The sequence below is a fragment of the Anomaloglossus baeobatrachus genome, chromosome 1 (assembly GCF_048569485.1).
Source record: "Anomaloglossus baeobatrachus isolate aAnoBae1 chromosome 1, aAnoBae1.hap1, whole genome shotgun sequence".
NCBI classification, from domain to species: Eukaryota; Metazoa; Chordata; class Amphibia; order Anura; family Aromobatidae; genus Anomaloglossus; species Anomaloglossus baeobatrachus.
The window spans coordinates 596,200,220-596,219,384 of NC_134353.1; the positions used below are offsets into that span (position 1 = coordinate 596,200,220).

Genomic DNA, 19,165 nt, shown 5'->3' on the forward strand with positions numbered 1-19,165 from the left:
CAAGGACAGCAGACAGTATCACACAGGATAGGATTAGATACACAGCTCTGCAGACAGTATCACACACAGGATTGAATTAGATACACGGCTCAGCAGACAGTATCACAGGATTGGATTAGATACACGGCTCAGCAGACAGTATCACACAGGATATGATTAGATACATAGCTCAGCAGACAGCATCACAGGATTGGATTAGATACTTGGCTCAGCAAACAGTATCACACAGGATAGGATTAGATACACAGCTCTGAAGACAGTATCACACAGGATAGGATTAGATACACGGCTCAGCAGACAGTATCACACAGGAGAGGATTACATACACGGCTCAGCAGACAGTATCACACAGGATAGGATTAGATACACGGCTCAACAGACAGTATCACAGGATTGGATTAGATACACGGCTTAGCAAACAGTATCACACAGGATAGGATTAGATACACAGCTCAGAAGACAGTATCACACAGGATAGGATTAGATGCACGGCTCAGCAGACAGTATCACACAGGATAGGATTAGATACACGGCTCAGCAGACAGTATCACACAGGAGAGGATTACATACACGGCTCAGCAGACAGTATCACACAGGAGAGGATTACATACTCAGCTCAGCAGACAGTATCACAGGATTGGATTAAGCTGGTGTCACACACAGCGACAACGACAACGACGTCGCTGCTACGTCACCATTTTCGGTGACGTTGCAGCGACGTCCCGTCGCTGTCGCTGTGTGTGACATCCAGCAACGACCTGGCCCCTGCTGTGAGGTCGCCGGTCGTTGCTGAATGTCCAGCTTCATTTTTTCGTCGTCACTCTCCCGCTGTGACACACACATCGCTGTGTGTGACAGCGAGAGAGCGACGAAATGAAGCGAGCAGGAGCCGGCACTGGCAGCTGCGGTAAGCTGTAACCAGCGTAAACATCGGGTAACCAAGGGAAGTCCTTTCCCTGGTTACCCGATGTTTACGCTGGTTACCAGCCTCCGCTCTTGCTGCCAGCGCCGGCCCCTGCACTGTGACATGTGGCTGCAGTATGCATCGGGTAATTAACCCGATGTATACTGTAGCAAAGAGAGCAAGGAGCCAGCGCTAAGCAGTGCGCGCGGCTCCCTGCTCTCTGCACTGTGACATGTAGCTGCAGCACACATCGGGTTAATTAACCCGATGTGTACTGTACCTAGGAGAGCAAGGAGCCAGCGCTAAGCGCGGCTCCCTGCTCTCTGCACATGTAACACAGCGACGTTATGATCGCTGCTTCTGCTGTGTTTGACAGCTAAGCAGCGATCATAACAGCGACTTACAAGGTCGCTGTTACGTCACCGAAAATGGTGACGTAACAGCGACGTCGTTGTCGCTGTCGTTTAGTGTGAACCCAGCTTTAGATACACGGCTCAGCAGACAGTATCACACATGATAGGATTAGATACACAGCTCAGCAGACAGTATCACACAGGATAGGATTAGATACACGGCTCAGCAGACAGTATCACACAGGATAGGATTAGATACACGGCTCAGCAGACAGTATCACACAGGATAGGATTAGATACACGGCTCAGCAGACAGTATCACCCAGGATAGGATTAGATACACGGCTCAACAGACAGTATCACAGGATTGGATTAGATACACGGCTCAGCAAACAGTATCACACAGGATAGGATTAGATACACAGCTCAGAAGACAGTATCACACAGGATAGGATTAGATGCACGGCTCAGCAGACAGTATCACACAGGAAAGGATTAGATACACAGCTCAGCAGACAGTATCACACAGGAGAGGATTACATACACGGCTCAGCAGACTATCACACAGGAGAGGATTACATACTCAGCTCAGCAGACAGTATCACAGGATTGGATTAGATACACGGCTCAGAAGACAGTATCACACATGATAGGATTAGATACACAGCTCAGCAGACAGTATCACACAGGATAGGATTAGATACACGGCTCAGCAGACAGTATCACACAGGATAGGATTAGATACACGGCTCAGCAGACAGTATCACCCAGGATAGGATTAGATACACGGCTCAGCAGACAGTATCACACAGGATAGGATTAAATACACAGCTCAGCAGACAGTATCACACAGGATAGGATTATATACACGGCTCAGCAGACAGTATCACACAGGAGAGGATTAGATACACGGCTCAGCAGACAGTATCACACCGGACATGATTAGATACACAGCTCAGCAGACAGTATCACACTGGATAGGATTAGATACATGGATCAGCAGACAGTATCACCCAGGATAGGATTAGATACACGGCTCAGCAGACAGTATCACACAGGATAGGATTAGATACACGGCTCAGCAGACAGTATCACACAGGAGAGGATTAGATACACGGCTCAGCAGACAGTATCACACCGGACATGATTAGATACACAGCTCAGCAAACAGTATCACACTGGATAGGATTAGATACATGGATCAGCAGACAGGATCACACAGGACATGATTAGATACACAGCTCAGCAGACAGTATCACGCAGGACATGATTAGATACACAGCTCAGCAGACAGTATCACAGGATAGGATTAGATACACGGCTCAGCAGACAGTATCACACAGGAGAGTATTAGATACACGGCTCAGCAGACAGTATCACACTGGATAGGATTAGATACATGGATCAGCAGACAGTATCACACAGGACATGATTAGATACACAGCTCAGCAGACAGTATCACATAGGACATGATTAGATACACAGCTCAGCAGACAGTATCACAGGATAGGATTAGATACACGGCTCAGCAGACAGTATCACACAGGAGAGGATTAGATACACGGCTCAGCAGACAGTATCACACCGGACATGATTAGATACACAGCTCAGCAGACAGTATCACAAGATAGGATTAGATACACAACCCTGCAGACAGTATCACCGGTACACACACACAGGTACTCACATGCAGTGGCACACGCACGCACGCACGCACGCAGACATTGCTCTGTCAGCACACACGCAAAATGCTCTGCAACACACACACAAGCACGCACACACATTGCTCTGCCAGCACACATGCAAAATGCTTTGCAACACACACACACACACACACAAGCACGCACACACATTGCTCTGCCAGCACACATGCAAAATGCTCTGCAACACACACACACAAGCACGCACACACATTGCTCTGCCAGCACACATGCAAAATGCTTTGCAACACACACAAGCACGCACACACATTGCTCTGCCAGCACACACGCAAAATGCTCTGCAACACACACACACACACACACACACACAAGCACGCACACACATTGCTCTGCCAGCACACATGCAAAATGCTCTGCAACACACACACAAGCACGCACACATTGATCTGCCAGCACACACGCAAAATGCTCTGCAACACACACACACAAGCACACACACACATTGCTCTGCTAGCACACATGCAAAATGCCTTGCAACACACACACAAGCACGCACACACATTGCTCTGCCAGCACATACGCAAAATGCTCTGCAACACACACACACACAAGCACGCACACACATTGCTCTGCTAGCACACATGCAAAATGCTTTGCAACACACACACAAGCACGCACACACATTGCTCTGCCAGCACACATGCAAAATGCTCTGCAACACACACACACACAAGCATGCACACACATTGCTCTGGCAGAACAAATGCAAAATGCTCTGGAACACACACACAATCACGCACACACATTGCTCTGCCAGCACACACACAAAATGCTCTGCAACACACACAAGCACACACATTGTTCTGCAACACACACAAGCACGCACACACATTGCTCTGCCAGCACACATGCAAAATGCTCTGCAACACACACAAGCACGCACACACATTGCTCTGCCAGCACACACGCAAAATGCTCTGCAACACACACACACACAAGCACGCACACACATTGCTCTGCCAGCACACACGCAAAATGCTCTGCAACACACACACACAAGCACGCACACACATTGCTCTGCGAGCACACATGCAAAATGCTCTGCAACACACACACAAGCACGCACACACATTGCTCTGCCAGCACACACACAAAATGCTCTGCAACACACACAAGCACGCCCGCTGCGGCCGGGGAAGGAGGGGGCCGTACACTACTCACACACAGGCCGACAGGTGACAGGCCATGTTGGGAGAGCGTGGGGGTATTATCAGAGACGGTAGCATCGGCGGCGGGGGAGGGGCACCAGTACACTACTCCCCATGGGCAGAACGGGTGACAGGGGGGAAAGTTCAGCACACAGCATGACCACTGTGAGCTGCAGAAAGATGGCGCTGATCTCCTCGCTCTGCTGTGATGTGGACAGCCCAGGGGGTGCATCCAGGTCACAGCAGGGAGCTCTCCTGTAATAAGCCTAGGGGTCGGATTCCGACTATCAGAGTCTATGCACAGGGGCTGCCATAAAGCAGTGAGTAACTGTCGTTACACACACAGCAAATCCAGCATGGCAGCCCCCAGTGCCTCCAGTAAAATTAGAATTAAATAAAAACTGAATAAGCTGCGATTTTAATTTTGTATTAAAAATACTTGATTTCATAATCACTATTTTTAATACAAAAATAAAAAACCGCGACACCTTCCCTTTAAGGTGGCTTTACACGCTGCGACATCGCTAGTGATGTTGCTAGCGTTCGCACCTGCCCCCGTCGTTTGTGCGTCACGGGCAAATCGCTGCCCTTGGCTGACAAAATCACTAGTAACCGTCACACATACTTAAATTCCTAACGACGTCGCTGTGGTCGGCGAACAGCCTCTTTTCTAGGGGGAGGTTCGTGCGGCGTCACAGTGACATCACACGGCAGCCGTCCAATAGAAGCAGAGGGGCAGAGAGCAGCCGCATGAAAGTCACGCCCACCTCGTTGCTAGAGGACGCAGGTACCGTGTTGTTCATCGTTCCCGGGGTGTCACACATAGCGATGTGTGCTGCCTCAGGAACGACGAACAACCTGTGTCCAAAATCAGCAACGATATTTGGGAAATGGACGACGTGTCAACAATCAATGATCTGGTGAGTATTTTGCATCGTTAGCGGTCGCTCGTACGTGTCATACGCAACGACGTCGCTAACAAGGCTGGATGTGCATCACGAATTCCGTGACCCCAACAACATCTTGTTAGCGATGTCGTTGCATGTAAAGCAGCCTTTAGGCATGGAGTTCCCTAGAGCTACATAGGAGCCACTGGAATCCTCTTCCACTTCTACATGATGACATTACGGAGGTGGTGGATGTTAGAGACCTTGCGCTGCTCCACCATCTGTTTGAGGACGCTCCACAGATGTTCATTAGGGTTTAAGTCTGGAGATATGCTTATGACTTCATTCACACCTTCATTCAAGTGGATGTACAAACAAAACCACTTGCTGTGTGTATGATGCATCTTTTGTAACTTCTTTTAACTGTTAAAAGCTGTGAAGCGGCTGAAAGAAGTTACCGGACCATGCTTCTAAGTATAAAGCACAACATTATATATGCAAATGAAATTTAAAAAAACACCTCCACACAAAAAAACCAACAGGCTGTAAAAAAGATGCTGTGTGCACATATTCTTAGTGAGTCTGATCCTAAAATTTTATGTAATTAAAAAGTTTCAGAAACATTTTAATTAAGTTTCCATTGAAAAGGGGATTTATTAAAAAAAAAAAAAAGTTTTACACCAAAAATACTGTCCATTTATTTATTTCACTTATGTAGCGCTATTAATTCCATAGCGCTTTAAAGATGTGATCATCACTGTCCACATTGGGGCTCCCAATCTAAACTCTTTATCAGTATGTCATTGGAGTGTGGAAGGAAAGCGAAGAACCTGAAGGAAACCCACGCAAACACGGGGAGAACATACAAACTCCTTGCAGATATCGTCCTTGGTGGGATTTGAACCCAGGACCCCAACGCTACAAAGCAACACACACCATGCTGCCCATAATTCTATGTAAGAAACTGAGATGACTAAGCTGCATTTTCTATAATCTGGACGGAGAATTATTTCCCTGAAATAAGTCTGCTATTCTCAAGAGGATGAGGCTGACGGCATGCTGCCAAGTAACGCTGGGTGTTTTCCTACCAACCTGCTCTTTGACCAGTCACATCATTGTTCACTGCTTTATTGTTTGCAGATTAGTTATAGCACAAAATTTAATAAAAAAATAATAATTTCAACTATAAAGAAGTTTAAGGCTAGGAACAAAGTTTTTACATCTTTCACAAGTTGGTTTCATTCACGAGGCTGCTAATTGCCAAAACGTAGCTTATGAGGTGCTGTAACAAAAAAAATCCAAAGAAGTGCAATGTTTCAACCAAGTTACTGACCATTGCGCGGTCAGCCCCAAATACTTTTTAAATTGGGGAAAAAATTGCATTCAAAATCAGAAAAATAGATTCTTATACAATAAGCAATAGGGAAATACACCATCAAAACAAAACATATAACCTATTGTTAGAAATCACATTTTGATGTAAAAACAAAAACAAACAAGCCTAAGTTTAGATTTTTTTTTTCTCTAATTTTCCATATCTTTATCCAATATGCTACATACATGGATTCCACACATGTAATTAAAGAAAATCAGCTTTCATTTTCATTCATTAAAATAAAAATTTAATTTAGGATGATACTGACTAGACTTTCAGCAGCAATCTGTGGCCACATAGTTGAAATAATCAAAATAAACTCATGTTCTTAAAATGCCTGTAGTTCACAAAAGTACTTTATTATTTAAGTGCATGGTGTGATTCTTCAGCGTCAGTGTAGCCACGTGTGCAGGGGTGAGCTATTCTTATTTATGACTTACTATTTGTCAAGTAAGTCAAGAAACATGAGCCATTACTTCATGTGAGACTGTACGATGCCCCTTTTGTGTGCTAATTTGTGGACTGCCTTCTGATTATGGATTGCATCAGCCCCCTGCAGTGTACTAGTTTGCATCATTTGAAGGCCAATTATGCAGTCTAATTGAACTAGCGAACAATGAGGGAACAGTCTGTAACCAGGGTGATTCTGCAAGACTTCTTCCTAGGGACCATGGTTCCAGCTAGTGGTTACAGATTTGCTCAACTATCCAACATTGAGCCCCACACATTTGTTTGGAGAACCCAAGCTGAGAGAATCTGGTCACCTGGCCACATACCTCGCTGTGCTCTGTCAGCTTGCCGCTACCTTCTCTTAGTGGGTGCTGCTGGCCAGGATAGTTGGCTCGGGATGCCTCAAAGTCACAAAGGTTCTAATCCCTGGCGAGCCCTAAAGGGTGAGACTTTGTCAATTGTACCATCTTTTGTCCTTTCTGGGAATGTATTATATCCTGTTGTCTTTTGGGAACCCAATAAAGTCTTACCAGAGTGTGGTAACCTCAGCCTGTTTTGTCCGAGTAGTGTTCTGCCCACAAGGAAGGAGTACGGGCCATTCAGTGGGATGAGCCCCCGTCCGTGTGGTCTTTCTAAAGACAGCCAGGCCAGTGGATGAAAGCAAACCTGACCCTCGGGTCTCCACACGTGGAATAAGTTAAATAGATATTAGCATTGCAACAAGCATTTAAAGTATCAAAAGCAGTGCTAAAGTATATAAAGATAAAGGGATGCCAAACACCCACCATCTAATCCTATAATTCCTACATTGCTTGGATTCTAGAACAGCATGGTGGCTCAGTGGTTAGCACTGCAGTCTTGCAGTGCTGAGGTCTTTGGTTCAAAACTCACCAAGAACAACATCTGTGTTTGGCTAGGTTCACACACTGCGTTTTTTTTGACACTGCGTTTTTGTGCGTTTTTTGCGGCAAAAACCGCACAAAAACGCATCCGCGTCAAAAAACGCACGCGTTTTGCCGCGATTTGGTGCGTTTTTTGCTGCGTTTTTGCTCACTGCGTCTTTATGCGTTTTTTTATCAGTGAACAAAAAAAAAAAAAGGTCTGATGTCATTTCCTTCTTCAATGTGTTCTTCATTCTCCACTAGTGTATGCAGAAGAGCAGACAGCTGCAGAACTACAAGACTCAGCATACTCCATCCAATAGTGTATGCAGAAGAGCAAACAGCAGCTGTCGAACTACAAGGCTCAGCATCCTCCTTCCAGGACTGTATGCAGGATTTCTTTGCCCCCCCAAACAAAAAAAATGACGTGGGCTTCGCCATATTTTTGTATGCTAGCCGGGTACAGCAGGCAGGTACGGGCTGCCCCCAACCCCCAGCTGCCTATTTGTACCCGGCTGGGAACCAAAAATATAGGGAAGCCCTTTTTTTTTTTATTTCATGAATTTCATGAAATTTTTAAAAAAAAAATGACGTGCGCTTCGCCCAATTTTTGAGTCCAGCCGGGTACAACTAGGCAGCTGGGGATTGGAATCCACAGTGCAGGGTGCCCATGCTTTCTGGGCACCCCCGCTGTGAATTGCAGTCCCGCAGCCATCCCAGAAAATGGCGCTTTCATGGATACAGCGCCAGAAGACAGCGCTTCTAACTCTTCAGCTGCCCTGATGCCGGGTGGCTCGCTGGGTAATAATGGGGTTAGGGCTAGCTGTATATTATCAGCTGGCCCTAAGCCCGAAATTCATGGTGTCACGCCAATATTAGACATGGCCACCATGAATTTCTAGTAAAGAAAAAAAAAAAAAAAAAAAAACACACACACAACACACAGAAAAATATTTTTATTAGAAATAAAACACAACACAATTATTGACTCCATCTTTATTGAAATAAAGAACCCCCCTCCGCAGTAATCCTGGGTCAAGGGTCCCGCGCTGTCCAATCCGGATCCAATATCATCTGATCGGTTTGCTGGAAGGCAAAGCGATCAGATGATGTGTCAGGTTCTAGGGGCTGAAGCACATCACACAGCAGCTGATTGTATAAACGGCTTTTATACAATCAGCTGATGCATCGGTGCAAAAAAAAAAAAAAAAAAAATACTCACTTATGTGCTGATTACCGGCAGCTCCTGGAGCGATGGGGCGGGAGTCTGATCCTGTCCGATCGCTGCAGCAGCTGCCGGTAATCAGGGATGAAGTCTCCTGACGCATCCGCTGATAACCGGCCGGGCGCCGGCGTCAGCCCGAGACTTACGATCAGGTGACTGCATCAGGTGACTGCATCAGGTGACCAATCGTGCATCGACCATCCTGCAGGCATACGTACCCGGGGAGACTGCACACACCCGGAGCGGAGGAACCGGGAGGAGATGGGAGCGGGCATGGCACCGGGAGTCTGCAGACAGGTGAGTATAACTTTTTTTTTTTCTCTACTGTTCACTTTTGTTTTCGCAGCCGCTTCCACCTCCCTCCCAGACATGGCGCCGCACGGCAGCATACATGCCCAGGACGGGAGGTGGACGCGGCGGTGACGGTACCGGGAGGATTCACGCTTCTGTATATACTGACAGAAGGAATCCTCTTCCTGTACACGTCACTTTACTACCCACCTCCTACGTTTATAGCTGCGTTTTTGGTCTTAGAAACGCACCAAAACGCAGCTATTTGCGTTTCTCATTGCGTCTTTCAACATCCCATTGCACTCAATGGATGAAAAGCGCAGTGAAAAATGCGGGAATAATTGACATGCTGCGTTTTTGTGGCACCACAAAAACGCAGCTGAAAAAAAACAGATGTGTGCGGACAGCAAAAATGAAAACTCATAGACTTTGCTGGGGAAGCAAAGTCCTGCAGTTTTGAGGCCAAAAACGCACCCAAAAAACGCCGCGAAAAACGCACTGTGCGCACATAGCCTTAGGGCATCTAATGATGTGCAGTTTCTGGGGTGGCTGATATTTTTTGGCTGGGAAGGGCCGATATCCATTGCTCTTCCCAGCCTAATAAAACGAGGCCTCAGATGTCAGCTTTATCTTGAATGGTTATCAAAAATTCAAAAATATGGGACCATCCAGTTTTTTGGGGTTTTTTTTTCCAATTATTTAAGACAGCAGGTCCCCCCCTATTTTTGATAACCAGCCAAGGTAAAGCAGACAAGACAGCTGAGGCTGCTATTATCAGAGTGGGAAAAGCCTTGGATATTGGCCCCTTGCCAGCCTATCAGTCTTCAGGTGCTGCTTTATCTTGACTGGTTGCAAAATAGGGTGGGGGGACCCCACATTTTTTTTTTTTAATTTCTTTTTACACCACAATTCAGCAAACTGACTACAGCCAATCACAGACGCCAGCGCAGGGGGCAGGTATAGTAGTCTGACTGCAACCAATCACAGACATTTGCACAGTGTGTTTGTGGGAGAAGCAGTGAATATTCATGTAGTTTAATCAGCAGGCCAGAAAAAGAGTGACTGCTGTGTTATCTTCTGGGAAACACTGTATGCATTACTGTCCTGCTCTTATCCCCATTTTGCTTCCTTTTGCAGCCCCCTAAGCCCTTACTATAACCATTTTACAGCCCAGAAATTCAGGTCTCCATTGGTTCTGCGTCCGGGTTTTTTTGTTTTTTTTTTTTAACCCCTTCAGCCCCGGGGCACTTTCCGTTTTAGCGGTTTTGTTTTTTGCTCCCTTCTTCCGAGAGCCGTAACTTTTTTATTTTTCCGTCAATCTTGCCATATGAGGGCTTGTTTTTTGCAAGGCAAGTTGTTCTTTTAAATGAAACCATAAGTTTTACCATATGGTGTACTGGAAAACAGCAAAAAAATTTCAAATGCGGGAAAAAACATTGCAAAAAAAGTGTGATGGCACAATAGTTTTTGGGATGTTTTATTCACGGTGTTCACTATATGGTAAAACTGATGTGTGGGTATGATGCCTGAGGTCTGTGCGAGTTTGTAGACACCAAATATGTATAGGTTTACTTGTATCTAAGGGGTTAAAAATTCAAAAGTTTGTCCAATAAAAGTGGCGCATGTTTTGCGCCATTTTCCGAAACACGTAGCGTTCTTATTTTTTGGGATCTATTGCTCAGTGACGGCTTATTTTTTGTCTCGAGCTGCCGTTTCTAATGGTACCATTTTTGCGCAGATGCTACATTTTGATCGCCTGTTATTCCATTTTGCGTAAAACTTGCGGCGACCAAAAAAAAACGTAATTTGTTTGGTAAACGGCGTAGTGGCAAAAAAATTTCAATCAGATTAATTGATTTTATATTTTGATAGATCGGGCATTTCTGAACGCGGCGATACCAAATGTGTATATTTATTTTTTAACCCTTTAATTTTCAATGGGGGGAAAGGGGGATGATTTGCACTTTTAGGTTTTGTTTTTTTTTTATTTTTTAAAACTTTTTTTTTTACTTTTACTAGTCCCCCTAGGGGGTATAGCAATCAGCAATCCGATCGCTCTTATCTGCTGATCACAGCTATACAGCTGTAAACAGCAGATTCAGTCACTTTGTTTCTCTCTGCTTGCGGCCGAGGGAAAGCGAAAGTGAAACTTCATAGCTGCAGGCGTCATCACATGACCCTGTGCTACGATGGCAACCACCGATAGTCACGTGATCACGCACGTGACTTCCGGTGGGGGCGGCGGTAAGTAAAAACATGGCCGCGCGCATTTAGATCTTGCTGCCAGACTTTGGCTGCTTGGCAGCAAGATTTAAGGGGTTAATGGCCGCGGGTGGAAGCGATTCCACCCGCGGGTAGCAGGCACACGTCAGCTGTTGAAAACAGATGACGTGTGCCGACTGCCCGCGGCAGGGGGCAGGGCTTAACGGGACACGCTCCATGACAGATATATCCGTCCATGGTCGTGAAGGGGTTAAAGTCCAGCCAACCCCAAACATCCATTGTAACTAAATACCTATCTTTGAAGAGGAAGAAAAAAAAAAAAAAAAAAAAAAAAAAAAAAAAAAAAGCCAAAAAAGTTGTTGTTGTAAAGCCAGATATAGTTTTAATTAAAACTGCTTTCTACAATTTAACCCTTAAGACAAATGAACAGTGAGAGACAGAATGCAGGGCATGAAGCAATTGGACATAGAAGTACATGTGATAGTTTGGCACACGATGGACCATTCGATAACATCTCACCCGTAACAGGCACTTAGATTGAGCTCTCTTCTCTAGTATACTGCGTCACCAGACAAAACTCAAGGACTGTTTATACATAACCGTGAAATTGTTTTCCATGGGAGAAGCGCCAGCAACCGATAACAGCGAAACTTACTGGCCTTGCATTATCCACAGGAATGAAAAATGCCAATAATGTCATAAGCAAAATAAATATCAACTTTTCTAGGACAGACAAGAATCCAAAAATCCTGGCAGCATCATGCAGAAATATATTAATGTAAAGGGTTTTTACAAGAAAAAGAATCTGCCCACAGCCTCAAATATGGAGACGATAAGCCAATACTATGCATTTCAGCCCCCCAGTCCAGTGCAGCATCGCTCAGCCTCAGGGCTGGCTGGTCTTCGGTTTGCATGGTGCCTGCAGCATGAACATCCTATATATACACCAATCGTTGGCCTCAGCGGTATACGGTATGGGAGCAATGAGACCAGCAATCATGTAAGGGTATATTGGAAAAAGAATACTGCAGTCAAACTACACAAAAGACCAGCAGAGAATAGGGGACACCGTGCTGGACCACAGGCAGGGGAGTATACAAGTTTGCCTTGTTTTAGCTATATTGGTGGCTATGGGAAGACCATCATCTTGGAAAACCTCTGTATCAGGTGCGGTTTGTCTACAAAGAAAATAAACTGGCTTTACTCACCATCCCCGGGTCCAGCACATAACCGACATCATCAGCAGTTGTCGAGAATGCCTGCAGCATTGATGTTACATTAACAGCACTGTGAATAATAAAAGTCTCCAGGACCAACAGTACTGGACCCGTGGAGGGTGAGTAAAGCACTGTTTTCTTTTTTCTTTAGTTTGATACCAGAAAATCCTAAAAGTAGCTGGAAGATGCTACAAAATAAAATAGTACAAGGTATACACATGGTACATATATAATATAGCTATGGGAATGACAGAAACTATTAGTGGAACATCACAGCTGTTTTATATGAAATGTAACATCTGTGGTAATCCATACTGCGCCCCGATAACAAGGACAATGAAGCAGATCACCAGTAATCAGTATATTTAGGGCCAAACCTAAACCATTTGTTTGGAAAGCCTTAACTGATTACTATTGTCACATGTAGGCCATGAGAATTCTCAGTATTACACAAGAGATGCTGTGATGTCCACAGTGGTTGAAGGCCCCATTCAATAGTCCGAGATGCATATATATGTTCTGCTTTTTTTATTTGGACCGATGGCCTGATATTAATCAGCCAGTGCGATGCAAACTTTCCATCAGCAAGAAGTCAATGACCGTTCATAATTTTGTGTGAATTGAAGTATCGCTCCTTCAGCTTCTTTCGCTCTGGTAGATCCAGCTGCTTCTTTGCTTCCTCGATGTCACTGTGAATTTCAGCAATCAACGCATCTGTAGGTAAAACAACGACAGGTGTGATTTTGCATTTACAGGACTAAATATATAAAAGTTATATATTATTCACAAATATCCATTTATATCAAAAGATCAGAACAGAAACAATTCCACAAACCAGCCTGTCAGTGTTTAGCACCACTCCAGTGTTTGCTTTTTCAGGCGTGGTGCTTTTATCCTAAGATCCCTGCCCCCGGTTTTATATATTCCCTTTCTGACGTCACCTATCACCGCCACTACTCAGTGTCAGGCAGTTTGTGACCTGCCGGCTGCTCCAGTGTTTTATGAGCCAGAGGTCACAACTCAATAGAAGTCTACAAGAGCCTGGTTCTGGCTCTCACTGACATGCATTGGGAGCTTGTGACATACTGTAACTTCTGACTTCCGGCCAGGCAGAAGTTACAGTCACAAGACAGCACCAAGGGACTGGAACGATGCCACACACAAAAAAAAAAAAAACGCACCACGCTGGAGAGGTGCTTTGAGGGAACATTAACCCTGAGGATGAACGATAGGTCTGTCCCCACAGTTTGTCAGTCTGTAGGGTCTTAGGTGTGTGACTGAAAACTTATCCCAACAGGCATTTAAGGGTTAATTTCATGCTGACCTCTTCCATTATTGGTCTAAAACGGTGCGGCTTAAAAATCCGAAAGGGAAAATAGCACTAACGTGGGGAAGAGGCTCCTGTTGCAGACAGGAGGGGAGGTGGGTTGTGGTGGGACATGGCAAGCTTCAGAACCACAGATTTCTTACACATTTCTTACTTTTAATTGCAACATGAGGCTACATAAGAACAAAATAGACAATTCTTTGAATATTTTTCAATTATTTGAATGCACTTTTGATGTGTGAAGGGGCAAAATGGGGTCTTGCGGCACATTTCTGTCCAAAGCAAACACTAACAATGGGTAGCAGTAAAGTATACATAGTGCCTGACACTTGAAGGTTTGCCTGTGCCTAAAAGACTCTGCATGTGAGAAGCAGTCAGTCTATCACACCATACACATGGGTCATGTGGTTACTCCATGAAATAACATGAAGACTGACAATTCATGAAGCAATGAATGCTCATGATGGCCCACCTTGTGACCTCCACCATGGGATGCTATCTGATCATTAAGGATTAGTTCCACGCAGCAACGCCTCTGGCCAGATTACTTGCAGTTGCTGACAAACTCCCTTACAATAAATGACTCCGCATGCAGCCTGTCTCTGCTACCAGCCTTATGTTGTCCAAGGAATAGGTGTAAAATTAGGAATACTTATGGCGATACAGTGAAAAGGGCATTTGGGCTGCATTCACACACTGCAACTGTAACCGGTCCAAAAAGCACAGCAGAGATGAGCCGCTGTGGGATTTTGCATACTCTAACCTCTTGACGACACATGATGTACTGGGTACGTCATGGATCGTGTCACTATGATTGCCGTGGGCAGTCCGTGGCGATCTGCACACATCAGTTGATTTCAACAGCTGACATGTGCCTGCTAGTCACGAGTGGAATCACATTCCACCCGTGACTATTAACACCTTACATCTCGCTGCCAAAATCTGGTAGTGAGATGGATATGGGCACAGCCATAATGGTAACTTACCCCACCCCCATCGGAAGTCATGTGATGTGATCATGTCACTTCCGGTGGTTGCCATGGTAGCACAGGGTGATGTGATGACTCCTGTAGCTATAAATGAGTCCCTTTCTCTCACAGCCAGCAGAGGGCAGTGTGAGAGAGGAGAGCTGATTTTCTCCAGATCTCAGCTGTGTAGCTGTGATCTGGAGAAATGGAAGAGTGATCAGATTGCTGATCCTTATAGCCCTCTAGGGGGACTACTAAAAAGGTAAAAAAAAAAACCAAAAAAAAAAAAACCTGAAAGTTCAAGTCACCCCCCCCCATTCGCCCCATTGAAAATTAAAAGGGTTAAAAAAAATTTACACATATTTGGTATCACCGCATTCAGAAATGCCCGATCAAAATATAAAATCAATTAATGTGATTGGTAAACAGTGTAGCGGCAAAAATAAATTTAAATGCCAAAATTATGTTTTTTGGTCGCCACAAATTTTGCACAAAATGCAATAACAGGCGATCAAAACGTACCATCTGTGCAAAAATGGTATTGTTAAAAACGGCAGCTCAAGATGCAAAATATAAGCCATCACTGAGCCATAGATTCCGAAAAATGAGAACGCTACAGGTTACGGAAAATGGCGCAAAACGTGAGCCACTTTTTTTGGACAGACTTGAATTTTTTTTTTTAACCCCTTAGATAGTAACCTAATACATGTTTGGTGTCTACAAACTCGCACCGACCTCAGGCATAACATCGACACATCAGTTTTACCATATAGTGAACATGGTGAATAAAATATCCCAAAAACTATTGTGCACCTTTTTTTGCTGTTTTCCAGTACACTATATAGTAAAACTTATGGTTTCATTTAAAAGTACAACTCGTCCCGCAAAAAAAAAAAAAAAAAAAAAGCCCTCATATGGGAAGACTGACTGAAAAATAAAAAAAAGTTACGGCTCTGGGAAAAAAAGAAAGAAAAAAAAGCAGAAGAAAAAAAAAAAAAAAAGGGAAAACTGCCCAGGGGTGAAGGGGTTAAACAAATCCTTAAAAGGGGTTATCCACTATGAGGACAACCCCTTCTCTATATACTCCTTGTAAAATAAAAAAAATAAAAAAAAAAAAAAGCCTGTACTCACCTCCAGCATTATTACAACGTTGGTGCCTGCTCTCCCGGGGCTTGCATGATGTCAGGTGACGTGTGCCCTGCATCCAATCAATTTCATTGAAGGAAAAAAAAAAAAAAAAAAACAAACTGAAGAAGTGAGTGCTGCTGCTGCTCTATGACTTCCATCGAATGTCAGTTACGACCAAAGGAAGTAAAAGGACAGCGGCCGCTGATCGGCTGCAGGGATCACGTCACATAAGGTCACACAAGCCCCAGGAGAGCCAGTGCTCTTGCTGGAGAAGAGTGCAGTCTGTTATTATATATTGGCGAATATAGCAATCAAAAAAAGGGAAATGGCTAGTTCACCCCGACAACTGTGTGGCCGATCGCATACTGTAAGACAGATACTTGCCAAACACTTACCTAAAGAGTCAAAACTTTTTTCTGGTCTAATGTAGCCCACAATAACAATACTCAGTATTTCTCCATAGAAGTCGTCAGGAAATTGATGAATGATATGGGTTTCCTGAGGAAAAGGGAAACAAACGCTGATGAAGATATGGATACAAGTCAAAGGTTTATTGTCCTACGCCGTGATCACAGAATAGGAGTTATACAATCCAGGACGGAATGAATAACATCTTTATGATGCCGGCGGAGCCAACAAGTTTTTGTAGACAAAGTTATCAGGAAAAAGCTGTCAGTGGCGGTTTGGTGAAGTGGTTTTCCTGACGGTCTTGCCGTTGCTTTGCAGCAGGTCAGCGTTGGCATCTTTTTCGTGTGGTTTCGACTATGAAAAAACCCAAGTGATCTCTAAACAAAGCCTGCTGAATACTGAATAGGGTAAAAGTGAGAAAGCCTGAACTTGGTCACAGCAATGTCGTTTCTACATTGCTGTGCATCAGCTATTTGTGGCGGTTTTTTGGTGCTTCTTCAGGTGAATTCCGGTTCAAGTTATGTCCACATATCCTAAAGGGGTATCCTGATTTCAGAAAACCCCTGTCCCCCGGTAAATTTGTTTACAAAAAAACAAAAACTCCTTTACCCTTTCCACCTGGGCCAGTGCGGAGTCTCCGGTCTCTACCATTGTATCAGAGGTTCTGAAGGGCTCACACCATCTACTTGTCCAGATTAGCTACGCTCACCGATTGGCTGCAGTGCTATTGATCTGACGTCAATGCTGCAGACAAGAAACAATGGGAGCAGCGGCAAGGACTCAACACTGGACCTGGGCATGGTGAGTAAGGCAGATTTTTTTTTTTTTTTTTTAACAAACTACATGGGGACAGAAGATTTGGGAAACTAAAAAAAAAAAGCCCATTATTGGGTATGATAATGGATAATTTCCCCAAGCAGACCCATTAATGGTGGGCAGATGCCACGGTCCTGACAGGTTAGAGCCCCAGGATAATGGCTGCACAGATCAGTTCCATACACAACAGACCTAGGCTAGGGTTCTATGGTGAGGTTCTCTCCTGACATCGGGCAGTAATGTCCCATCACTACGTGCGACTTACCACAGACTTCTTGGTGTTCTTGTAGAAGGGATTCCAGCCAATGCTCATAACCATTTTGTAGATTTCCCCGGTGCCGACACAGCCCCAGCCATAGTAAATGCCAGTGTTGAGGTCGGCTGGAAGACGGTCTACAACATGTTCTGGAAAATTAGCTGCAAGAAAGAAAGTGAGAGTGGTCAGGAGGAGTGAAGACATGAGCCTGGTGCAGCACGGCCGGCCAAGAGCACCACGTGGAGGGGACGCTTCAGTGAGTCAATGTGAAGGGCAAGAACTAAAATAGGGGAGAAGGGTTTCTCAGTACTCAATCCCATCAGACATGTCCTTAACCTGTGATCGCTGGATGGGAGGGGGAGAATGGCCTCCTACCTCCAGACAGCCGCAGCTCTACTCTTGATTAGCCCCCCCACACACACACACACCTGAGCCCGCCGATATTGACAATCTAATAAGGGCACACCGGCCCACTGATGGTTGGGAGATGTTGATCGGACATGTCTGATTTTACTCTGCTGATGCATTGTTCTCCCAGTGTTGTTTCTCATAAGGAGTGTTCGGCTGAGCGAGTGCTCCTGTGTATGGAGTATCGGGTGAGGTGGCTGTCAGTCGGCTGGATTATCAGATGACGCCGTGCTATGGAGATGGGGGCACTTACACGGCAGGCCATGTAAGGTGGATGCTGTCCGGTAAGGGGTGGTCCTCAGGCCTCCTGCCCAGCGACCACCTATTACAGACATGGCCACTGGTCCAAGACTTGCACATCAACTCACTGAATATCCAGTGTGAGCAGACACCAGGGAGAGCACGAAATACCCATCAACTGTGCTCAGTGAGGACCCCTGGATGGAAAGATCATTCCCATTCTGACCACAGAGACCTGACCAGGCGAAGAATTACAGACACATTAGGAACCTGTGCATGGTTACTACACAGGCTGCACTGCTGTGTGTGTAGGGTCAGAGGTCAGCACACAGGTCCCCTCCTGTCCTCGGTGGATAGCACAGGCTGCACTGCTGTGTGTGTAGGGTCAGAGGTCAGCACACAGGTCCCCTCCTGTCCTCGGTGGATAGCACAGGCTGCACTGCTGTGTGTGTAGGGTCAGAGGTCAGCACACAGGTCCCCTCCTGTCCTCGGTGGATAGCACAGCTCACCTCCTGTCCTGGACACTATCACCGAGTAGCCGTTGTGTGTCGGTCACGGGGTCACGCACTCTGCCGCGGTGGAAAGCTCAGGCTATGCTGATCTCACCTGTGGGGATCCCCAGGTCCTTGGAGCCGCGGCCGAAGCCTCTGACGACCTCCCCGCAGCAGTAGTAGGGCAGCGCGCTCATGACACAGCCCTTGGCCGCGGTCTTCCTCCCCGCACTTAGAGGCGGCTCAGCTGGCAGGAGCTCTGCAGTGTGAGCAGGTAACACGCGGAGCCCGTCTGAAGATGGCAGCACCAAGACGGCAGCAGCGCCAGTGCCGGAGCCTAGCCGGCTACTACACGCAAGTGGCTGGGCCATCTCAAGGCTTAGCACAGCACGGGGGAGTTCACACAGGGAAGACGTCCTGAAGGAGGCGAACACGTCTTACGCAGAGC

The 19,165-nt window shown here is 45.6% G+C and overlaps 1 protein-coding gene across 1 annotated transcript in view; it reads right to left on the reverse strand.

Moving 5' to 3' along the window:
* Window positions 1-11,814: 11,814 nt before the first annotated feature.
* Window positions 11,815-19,165, reverse strand: part of RFK (riboflavin kinase) — a 7,354-nt gene continuing 3 nt past the window's right edge. Inside the window, exons 1-4 of the mRNA XM_075340262.1 lie at window positions 18,833-19,165; window positions 17,588-17,739; window positions 16,494-16,596; window positions 11,815-13,389 (exon numbers count right to left, since the gene is read on the reverse strand). The exon at window positions 18,833-19,165 is cut by the window's right edge and continues 3 nt beyond it. Of these exons, the coding sequence (XP_075196377.1) occupies window positions 13,268-13,389; window positions 16,494-16,596; window positions 17,588-17,739; window positions 18,833-19,088 (633 nt within the window). The 5' untranslated portion in view covers window positions 19,089-19,165 and the 3' untranslated portion in view covers window positions 11,815-13,267. The remainder of the gene's footprint in view (window positions 13,390-16,493; window positions 16,597-17,587; window positions 17,740-18,832) is intronic.